The sequence below is a fragment of the Triturus cristatus genome, chromosome 8 (genome assembly GCF_964204655.1).
Source record: "Triturus cristatus chromosome 8, aTriCri1.1, whole genome shotgun sequence".
In the NCBI taxonomy this organism is placed as follows: domain Eukaryota; kingdom Metazoa; phylum Chordata; class Amphibia; order Caudata; family Salamandridae; genus Triturus; species Triturus cristatus.
Genome location: NC_140591.1, coordinates 773,320,563 through 773,331,462, shown reverse-complemented (window position 1 = coordinate 773,331,462; position 10,900 = coordinate 773,320,563). Strand labels below are relative to the sequence as shown.

Genomic DNA, 10,900 nt, shown 5'->3' with positions numbered 1-10,900 from the left:
AACAGAACAGGGGGAACAAGTATACGCCATTGTACTGATAGATCACTTCTCCAAATGGCCTGAGGTAGGTTTTGTCAACAAGACCGATACCCAGAGTGTGCTACAATTTATTGACAATGTATTCATAAGGGAAGGGCTACCCAAATGCATTGTCAGTGATAATGGCCCACAGTTCATGTCAGAATTGTTTACTAATTACTTAAAAAGAAACAAGATCACACACAAAACTACATCAGTGTACCACCCGGCTGGTAATGGCGTTGTAGAAAGATTTAAAAGGGTCACTAAAGGTATAATACAACTAGCCAATAACAATGAGCTAGTGTGGAGAAATGAAATTGACAAAACATTGTGGGCATACCGCATAACTCCATGCAACAGCACTGGTCATAGCCCATTCGAGTTTATGAGGGGGAGCACACCCATGTCAAAGGACAATGTTGGGAGGCAGACTGCAGCAAAAAGAGCTGAGTGGTCACCAGACACAGTCAGGCGCAGATTAGAGAAAGCAGTTAGAAAGTAAAACATGCTATGACAAGAAACACAGATGCAAGCCAGTACAGTTATCAGTGGGAGAAATTGTCCGTGTTAAAACCAGTGGGTTCATAACCAAAGGAAGAAGTAAATTCACACAACCCCTTAGGGTAGAAAAAGTATTTTGTAACTCAGCATTGTAAATGACAATGCCTTTTATTTACGTGTGGGTTTTAAAAATATAAATAAAAGGCAGTCATTTACAATGTCAATAACTCTCGCAAATGCGAGACCTATTGCATTGCAAATGCTTGTTCTATCATGTCAGCGAGTACGCTGGTCAATATATCCATGGATTCCGCAGTCGTGACATACACGGCCGCGGAATCCATGGATATTGACCGCCTAAATCTGGTCTAATGGTATGTGTTCCCATAGTAGAGGGTGCTTCCGTGTGCCGTGAAAGCCAGATGCTGGAACAAAAATACGGCCTACTTGTCCTACGTGCGAATTAGGTAGAAGTTAATCACTGCCTAAAATTGGAGAACTGTCCCGCGCCGGCCAAACAGCATTGCCAGACTTTTCCTGAGCCCCGTTTCGGTTGCCTGGGATTGCGCATGCGCTTATGCGCTGGTTTCCGCTGTAACTCCGCCTTTCCGCATCCGTCGCACCGTGTAACGTCACGCAACAAACAAACATGGCAGCCTCCTTGGCTGAGGCAGAGGCGCCTGTTAGGTGAGTGGATCGGTAGCCTTAGGCTTTCTAAACAGACACTAATACATCGGGCAACCCATGGAAAAGCATCTTCAATTCCATATGCATGAGCAAGTTCGCAGTGCAACCACAATTAGTTTTTGCCTCGTACCACAGCTCATCTGCTTCGCAGCAATGTCTCCTAGGACGTTAGTCCGCTGAAATTCCAAGAAAAGACAGGCATCAAGTCTTTTTGTCGCTGGTGCTTTACAGTCATACCTTGAGTTGCCTAGTTCATAAAGCTTGTCATGAAGGGGCAAGGTAGCCTTTGACATTGCTTGCAATATGCAAGAAAGTAAATCGGAGCCATTTTTTTTCTCACCTCAATTTTAACATTCATTTGGCTAGAGGAGGTAAAAAACGTTACCGATAAATGGGCATGGCAAGAGTAGTAGTCAAGTGTTAATTTTAACATGTTATTATTATATGTAGACATACCGTTTTATGGCGATGAATAGAGAAGTTTAACCTGACTCAATGAAAACCAAGGTTAAGAAAATGTACGTTATTTTGTGTACACGAGAATGATACTCTTAATTATTGTACTATAGTGTTGAAAAACAAACCATGAAGTACAGATGCAGTGGTCCCCGGCACCCCGCATGCAATTACAACGTGGTCGTTACAACGCCCGCTTTGTAACAACACATACCATTACCCCGCAAGTCAAAACAACGACTTGCTGAGAGGGGAGCAGGTGTTGGATTTAAGATCCAACACCTTCCCTAGTGTCCGCACAGATTGGAGTTGAAATAGTCGATTATACTATTCCAACATCCAGCCCCCCCCTCCGCAAATCGTTGTTCCGACTTGCGGGGTAATGGTATGCGTTGTTACAACGCAGTCGTTGTAACAACCGCACTGTAATTGCATGCGGGGTGACGGCATGCGTGAAAAGCAGGCATATTAGAATGTTGTTAAACAGCCCTCACAACGAAGTAGTCACCCCGCATGCAATTACAACGCGGTTGTTTCAACGTCCGCGTTGTAACAGCGCATACCATTACCCCGCAAGTCAAATCAACGACTTGCAGAGGGGGTAGAAGGTGTTGGATTTAAAAACCAACACCTTCCCCACTGTCCGCACAGACTGGAGTTGGAATAGTAAATTATACTATTCCAACATCCAGCGCCCCCCTCCGGAAGTTGTTGTTCCGACATGCGGGGTAATGGTATGTGTTGTTACAATGCAGTCGTTGTAATGACTGCGTTGTAATTGCATGCGGGATGACGGCATGCTTGAAAAGGAGGCATATTCCTGAATATTACACCAAATGTGTATTCAATATAATGTATGGAAGCAGGTACTACAATTAATAATTTTACGATTAACTTAGTACTAGAGAGTTGCAAATTAAATGTGTTCACTGTGTTTAAAATACGAAATTTTGTTAGTTTTTCATTGGTGGGCCTTGGCCTACCCGTGTTTCAAATTGCACGTTTTCAGTTCAATTTGTGCCCATTCATCGTAGAGCTCAGATGCAACGTACTTGTTTATATAATAGTAAGATTAGGGTAGTTTATTGTTTAGTTAACTAAAACCATAACAAAATACTACAATACAGTTTCCGTAACAAAATAGACAAGATACAACAATGCAATTTCTTGATTAAAAGGAGACTTGGATGACGCCGCATAGGTCCATGAGATCATTATGTGGAGATAGTCTGAGCTCAAGGTTTTATAACTAGATACATCTGGAAACACAAACATCATTCTAAATATCGTGCAAAGTACGCAGTTCATCTAGGATTAGTGTGCAATGTGCAAAATTATACAAATTGATTCAGTGTGCAAAGAAGCGACGTATGCTCTGGCATGATTTGCCAAGAGTATAAACTGTGTTGTGCTTACTGGAACTGTCACACATGTTTACTAGTAAGAGATTCCGTTAGTTCTATGGACTTGCTTGTTGTGTAACATTTATAAAATGCAATGTTTACTGTTCCTGATGTTCCTGTAGAGATCGATTTTACAGTTGTATACAAACGAAGGTTGCTTCCTTCATTCGAAATGAGGTGCTACTTATATTTGGAATCTAGTATTGTTTTCTGTGTAAGGCATAGTACAACGTGCTCATTAGATGTAGGGCAAATGTTATGATACCATGTGATATGTGTTCTATTTTCCTATTGGTTGTTACACTTAAGTTTCTTGTTCACACCAAAGTGACTGCACAGTTTCTTGCGCTAAATGTGTATAAAGGCTCACCATTTTGGAGATGAGCCTATACTCATCCCGATTCTCTTGAGGCAGACTTTATGTCAGGCCTTTTATTATTCTGAATTTAGATTTTTTTCCATGTTCTTCCTCGCCTAGTTAATTCACCAGTCTTTAAGACAAATGCTCTTTTATCCTCCTTTGCCTGGTACTACACCATATTTGGTTCTAGTGATTGATTAGATTAGGGCTTAGACTTCGCTAGAACAGTATTTTACATTTATTTGAGTTTAGCATATTTCGAATTGAAAGCCTTTCTGCCTTTTGTATTAATTCTCCATTTTAATACACCGTAATGGTTTATGCTTTCAAATCCTGTGTTGTGTGGATATTCCTGAGTAGATTTCACTTTTGTCTTATTGTAAATTCTGTGATAAATGCAAGGCCACTGGAATTATGCAGCAGGAGGGGGCCAAATTATACGGCAAGAAAAAGCAAATTATGCAGCAGGAAATGGCAAATGATGTGGCATAATGCTGCACATTTTGTAATAGTATTCCTTTGTTATTTTGTCCTTTTTAATTTTCGAAACACGGTCTGGGCAATGGTTGCACCTCATTAGAACCAGTTTAACAATCAAATATAGCAATAAGCAACAGGATGGTGACTAGTCCAGATTCGCAAAGGATCTTCCATTGCGCAGCAACACGTGACGCTGCATTTTTTTTAAGCACTTCTTATTGGTACGTATTTGATGACAATGTCAGCATGGATGAAGCATATCTATGCTACATTTCGTTTACAGTTAACATCTTGTTCACAACAATTTACACTTCAGGAAAGACCAAAGATTTCTGTTACATCACAGTTTGAATATTACAGTCCTCGGTAAGTCTGCCAAGCCCCCCAAATGTTCTCTCCTTTTTTTGGGGCACCCTCTATTCTTGTAGATCACACATTCTGCTTTCCAACACCAGTCTAGATCTGTAACCCACTCCTCCACCGTCGGGACTTGAATCGCTCCCCATTTCTTCGCTAAAGTCCGTTTTGTCACCTTAGCTGCCTGTGCCAGCCAGTGTTTTGTATGTCTCGGCCAATCCTCATTCCCGGCGGTTGCTAGCAGAAACCACTTAGGCTCTAGTGGGATCTCGGATCTGACTATTGTCGCCATAATCTCTGCGATTGTCCGCCAGTACGCCTGCAGAATCGGGCACACCCATATATGGCGATAAAAGGTACCCTCCGAACCACATCCCCTGTGACATAGTGCATACTCACTTCTCCCCATTCGGTGTAGCACCGTCCCGGGGTAGTATACCCTGTGCAACACTTTCAGCTGTATGAGTCTAAAGCGAGACCTCATTGCTACCTCCATCGGGCTCTGGAGCACCTCCATCCCTTCCTCATCTTCAAGGGGGTCTACATCATGTTCCCATGTCACTCTAAGTGCGCCCATGGGATCTGGGTCATTATTTATAATTTTCTTATAGAATAGGGAGACAGTTTTAACTTGTGTGTGTTCTGTGAGGATTCTATCTTCCAGAGAAGAGGAGTCCTCCAGCACATCACCCTCTCCCATGTGTTTCCTCAGGGAGTGGCCCATTTAGAGGTATTTAAGCCACTCCCCCAGATCATATTCTGCCTGTTGACGCTGCATTTTTAGTAACCTTTCAACTGTTGAGCAAGAAACAATTTTTTTTGTTATTGCCTGCTTATTATTCTGCAAATGGCGGATTATATGGCAAACGCACAAATCTATAATAATGTGCTAATCACATTCCTGTGGCCCTGGATAAATGTAAGGCCCTCGCCTAGAATAGACTCACACATAGTCATGATCCATCAATCGGCCCTTTTCATGTGTAAAGAACCAACATATGTATTAACCACATCAGTGACATTAAGATTAATGCAACACTACATGCAGTAGGGAAGAGTTAATGCAGTTGTATGGTACTCTTCAAATGTTTCATTTGCATTTTTCTGTGTTAATTTAAGCAATAAATATACACTCACTCCTGAAGCCTTTATGAGTTTTACTACTAAAAGCAGCCATATTTTAAACACCAATGCACATAAAAAAACATGAGCATCGTAGTAAAAACATACATATCTGCAACTGTGTGAACTTCGAACTAGTATAAATTTGATTACCTTATTTTTTTTCTTTAATTCCTCTGTATGTCAGTCCGCACAGGTATTAGTTATTTATTTATTTGTTAAGAAATGTATAGAGCTCACAGCTACCTCCCACTGAGGTGTCCCGGCGCTAAGGCAGTTGACTCACACAGGGTGCACATAGGATGAGGAACGGTTGAAGAGCCAGGTTTTTAGAGCTCGCCGGAAGGCTGGTTCTGGTTCAGTCAAACGGAGAGGGAGTGGCATGGCGTTCAAAAGTTTAGCAGTCTCTTACTGTGAATGCTCTGCCGCCTATCCTTGCCTTACGAAAGCAGGGAATGGTGACGAGCTTCAGGTGGTTGGATCTCCAAGCCCGGTCATGTTGGTAGTGTTGGAGTCTGACTCTCAGGTATGCACAGCCTCTGCCCCTGGTGGCTCTGTACCACCAGGGTGAGTGCCTTTAATTCAACTCGCCTGATGACGGGCAGCCAGTGAAGGTTTCTCAGGTGGGGAGTGATTGAGTGGCGTTAGGGTACCTTGCAAATCAATCTGGCTGCAGCATTCTGAATCATTTGCAGTCTGCTGAACAGATCTGCAGTAAGTCCCAGGTAGAGACCATTAGCATAGTCCAGGTGAGATGTAATTAGGGCGTGCACTACGGTCCTCCTGCAGTCCAACGGGAGGAAGTGGAGGGATTTCCTCATAGTTTGCAGTTTCCCGAAGCAAGAGGAGAAGACTTGCAGAATCTGGGATTTACAAGAAAGGTAATTATCGAATCTGAACCCCAAGTTTCTCACAGAGTCTACTGGCTCAGGTGGGGGAATTCAGTTCTTGTGGCCACCAGAGCGTAGCGGGTGGAGAGGCCCGCTGGTTGAAGAAGAGTACCTCAGAGTTCAGCTTTAGGCAATTTTGGGTCATCCAAGCCAAGATGTTACTCAGGCACCTTCTGAAGTTGACAAACGCAGCCTCCGAATGTTCTTTAAAAGAGAACAGAAGCTGGCTGTCATCAGCGTAGGAGATCACCTTCACCCCAAGGGATTTCACCAGGACTGCAAGCGAAGAAAGGTAGACATTGAAAAGGAGTGGACTCGGTGCTAAACCCTGGGAAACCCCACAAACAAGGCGCCTCTGGGAAGAGACGAAGGGCCGTAGAAAAACTTGTTGTTACTGGTTCTCAAGGAAGGACCGGATCCAGGACAGGGCCCTGCCCTGAATTCCCAAGCATTTTAATATCTCCAGGAGAATCGGATGGGCCACCGTGTCGAAGGCAGCAGACCGGTCCAGCAACACAAGCATTGCTGCGTTGCCCTGGTCAGTAGTCTCGCGAACACTCTGAAACTTCTAAGAGTCTGGTTTCCATGCTATGTCCTGCTCTAAAGCCCGATTGTGAGTCGTGGAATCGATTGACAACACTGAAAATCCCACTTAAGAGCAATATTTACTGCTACTTTCATTATTTAAAAAAGAATACAAACATGCTAGTAGATGGTTTTTAGTCTGTGAATATTTGTAAAAACAGGAATTTTGGAGTCTGTGTTGTAAAAAAACAAAAGATGGATGCTTATAGTTATACAAAAAAAGAATAGGATCTTTGGGTAGCGATGGAGAGTGCTTGAGTTGTGATTTTAACACTATGCAATCATAAGTGGGTGCAGGAGATTTTTTTTATTTAGAGAGCACTTTGGTAGCTGAAACGTTTATTTGAATAGTGGTTAATAATAATAATAAAGCAACTTATAAATCGCCTTGCTACTCCCAGAGAAGTGTCCCAGCACTATGGTCAGATACACCAATCAACAGCTCTAAGCACAAGTAACAGCCGACATCTAGTTAGCAAACAATCAGGTTTTTAGATTTTTCCGAAACAGATGTTCAGTTTCAGAGTACTTTAACTGCAGAGAGTGAGAGTTCCAAAGCCTGGGTGCAAGATAGCTAAAGGAGCTCCCACCCATACGTGCTTTCTTTTCCCTCGGGACATAGGTTAACAAGGCTCCAGAGGACCTAAGATGCCTTAAAGGGGAATATAGCGTGATAAGAGGGAGCAAATAGTTTGCGACCGTCCTCCTGAAACGCCTGTAGCAGTAGCAAAGGTCCTTAAAAGCAACACACTTCTTCGTTGGGAGCCAGTGAAGTTTAAGAAGCACTGGGCGGATAGAAGCCCGTTTAGGAAGTTTTAATAGCAGTCGATCTGCTGAATTCCAAACCCATTGGCGTCTCAGCAGCCATGATTGAGAAACTCCCAGGTACAAAACCTCACATTAATCCAGCCGCGAGATGACCAGAGCTTGTTTCACTGTCTTCTTGGCATCTGGTGGAAGTAGGTCAATAAAGGTCTTTAAAGACTTGAGATCTCCGAAGCACCTGCCTGCCAAAGCTGTAACCTGGTTATTGAATTTAAGATTTTGATCAAACCACATGCCCAAGTTCTTGACTTTAGATTTTGGTGCTGGAAAAGCGATGAGTGCCGCCGGGCGCCAAACTGGGGACCAAATGGCCGGCTGGTTGCCCAGGATCCGGACCTCAGTTTTGCCTTCGTTTAACTTCAGGCAGTGGAGGTCCCTCCACTGGGCAACCTCTGACAGACAAGCCCTCAGGGAGGCTGCCCCACTAGCAGAAGTTGGAGATATAGTAATAATCAATTCAGTGTCATCAGCATATGATAAAATATCAAAGCTGTGACAGTCAATGACATCAGCCAGAGAGCGCATGCAAAGGTTGAAAAGAGTAGGGCTCAAAGAGGAGCCTTATGGCACTCCCTGAGCTAGCGGAACCACCTTTGATCCAAAAGGCTTTTGAAAAACCTGAGCGGACCGACCTTGCTAAAATGATGGCAACCATTTTAAGGCCCTATGTCCAATCCTGTAGCTCCACAGCCGCTCCAATAGGCATCTGTGAGATACGGCATCAAACACCACACTCAAATCTAACAACAGGAGTGCTGCAGTGTCTCATGTGTCTGCTATTTGGCGTAAAGACTCCAATGTGAGAAGCAAAGCAGACTCAGTGCTGTATTGTGGATGAAAGCCAGACTGAGTTCTGTGAAAAAGGTTCCTTTCCTCGGTGAACACTACAATCTGCTGATTAAAATGCTTTTCTGCCACTTTCGACAGAAAAGGAAGCTGTGAAATAGGCTTATAGTTCTCTGATTTGGAGGGATCTAACAAAGACTTCTTAAGCAATGGGACCACCAAAGTATGTTTCCAACTCTGAGGCACCTTGACCACCCTAGAAGAGTTATTCAAGAGGTCTCTAAAGTCGAGAAGGAGCTCATCCATTCTGTGCTCCAAGATCCCTGGAGGTGGCTGATCAAGTGGGGAGCCCGACTTAACTAAAGGCATGCAAGTCTGAAACTCTGAAAGCGCAGCAGGATTAAACTATAAACGTTTCTCAGGGTATGTAGAAAGCTCAAACCATACGTCAAGACATGGAGTATTTCTGGCAGCCTCCGAAAAGAAGGAATAGATACCTACTACTTTATCAGAGAAATAATCAGCCAAACTATGCAGCTATCTTCAGATGAGGCAACACCCGCTGAGACACAATCCAACGTTAATAAAGAATTAACAATCACAAAATTCTCTCTTCAAGAATTTATGTGCTCACTCAGTTTTATTTGCATAAAAAGCCAGATGCAGTTGCCTGATACGACTATGATAAGAATTCAAAGCTAGAAGATAAATCTTCTCACTTGCTAGATCAAAATTCTTACGCCAAGTACGCTCACAACGTTTACAATTGCTTTTAAGCATGCATGACAAGTTCCTCATTGAACCAGTCGGCTGAGGATTTAGTTAGAAGATATACCCTCTCCACTATAGGAGCAATACAATCAAGAGCCCCAGAAATCCAATCATCCACTTGCATGTTAGCAGTGGAGACACAGTAGTCCAGTTTAGGGCGGATTATGACCAGGGCCTTGGTAAAATTGCTGGTAGTGACCTTGACCCCTCTCCTGGATCTAAACGTTTGACTAGAATTTAAATTAGAAGAGACTTTAGGCATGGAAACTTGAAAAGGGATAGCTAAGTGTTCCAACCAAGGGAGAGGTAGGGGAGGATCAGCCAAAAGCTCCTTTAAGTTTGAAAAAATCAGGTTGAGCGTAAGCCCGCCCTTATGAGTAGGACAAGGAATAATTGTGAAAATTGAAGCCCGCTCGGGTGGAAGACGCTTCTCGGTCCACACCGCTCGCCTCTGGAACGCTCTCCCCCGAGACCTGAGAAAAGAACCCAATTACCTATGTTTCAGGAAACGGCTCAAAGCTCATCTGTTTCCTCAATTTTAATTTTCCTTCTTCTGATTCCTGCCATTCCCCCCTCTCAGCCGCCCAACCCACAGAGGTAGGGTTCCCCAGCGCTGGGATACCTCAGGGTGACTACGCGCTCTATAAAAAATTTTAATGATTCATCAGAGAATGATTATAGCCTTACATTTACTAGATCAGTATGAGTTCAAACATTTGGAATCTTTGCAGTTAATGATCCCTCAACAGAACAGGGGCTACTTTGAGAAGTCTGTAATGCATTGGGGATAGGTATGAGCTGTCCTTTATTAAAACTGTGATCAAGGTGAGGCAGTAGAATTTAATGATATTGGAAGCTGAGTAATGGAGGATGGAAGTCTAATTCTTTTATTCATCAGACAGCTAGGACAAGGAGAAGCGCTGAGAATTAGGGAGCAATATCTCTGGTACACTAGCCCATACCAGGAGGGTGAGCTTGGCCAAAAATAAAACAATCTATGAATATGTAGATGCAGTGGACACACACCTATTCTGGCTGTCCAAAAACAAAAACAAAAACAAAAAAAGTAAGAGATGCCGAAATATGGCAGAACTAGAATAGGCTAAGCAAGGACAGACGTAGAGATTGAGTAAAGAGTTTTAGGGCTATAAAAGAGAGATGCTGCTACGGGTGGTTTCAGGTAGAACAACAAAAATACTAGAGGCAGACACACTAAATAACTGATGTAGATGCAATTATAGGCCTGCTGCATAATAATGATATTCCAGAGTTGAACAGCCTTCCGACGTTTTATCGGAGGAGCATGGGAGATATGTATATCATGTAGACAAAACGCCACTTTCCCTCTAATTTGGGATAAGGTAGGACAGGGACAATCTTGAAAAGGAGGCAACAGGCTTTCTTCTCCACCCCTCACCTTGAAGTTAGTACTCTCTCAAGACCAGTTGTTGGGGAGGTGGTCAAGATGGAGGCCGCATAGGACGCTCCTCTCCTCCACCGCCATAGTTTACAGCATTTACCGCCAGACCTGGGGGCCCCAAGAAACCATCCCAGAGGGCAGGACTCTTTCAGACATTGGGCGGCAGCACAGAGACACAGTGAGTGAACCCCTTCGCTTTTGTACAGGCACTCTGAAGGTCATGGTCTCAAATCTG

At 43.4% G+C, this 10,900-nt stretch overlaps 1 protein-coding gene across 1 annotated transcript in view; it reads left to right on the top strand.

Moving 5' to 3' along the window:
* Nucleotides 1–1,128: 1,128 nt before the first annotated feature.
* ZRSR2 (zinc finger CCCH-type, RNA binding motif and serine/arginine rich 2) overlaps nt 1,129–10,900 on the top strand; it is a 162,492-nt gene continuing 152,720 nt past the window's right edge. The window contains exon 1 of the mRNA XM_085622211.1: nt 1,129–1,209. Coding sequence (XP_085478337.1) covers nt 1,172–1,209 — 38 coding nt within the window. The 5' untranslated portion in view covers nt 1,129–1,171. The remainder of the gene's footprint in view (nt 1,210–10,900) is intronic.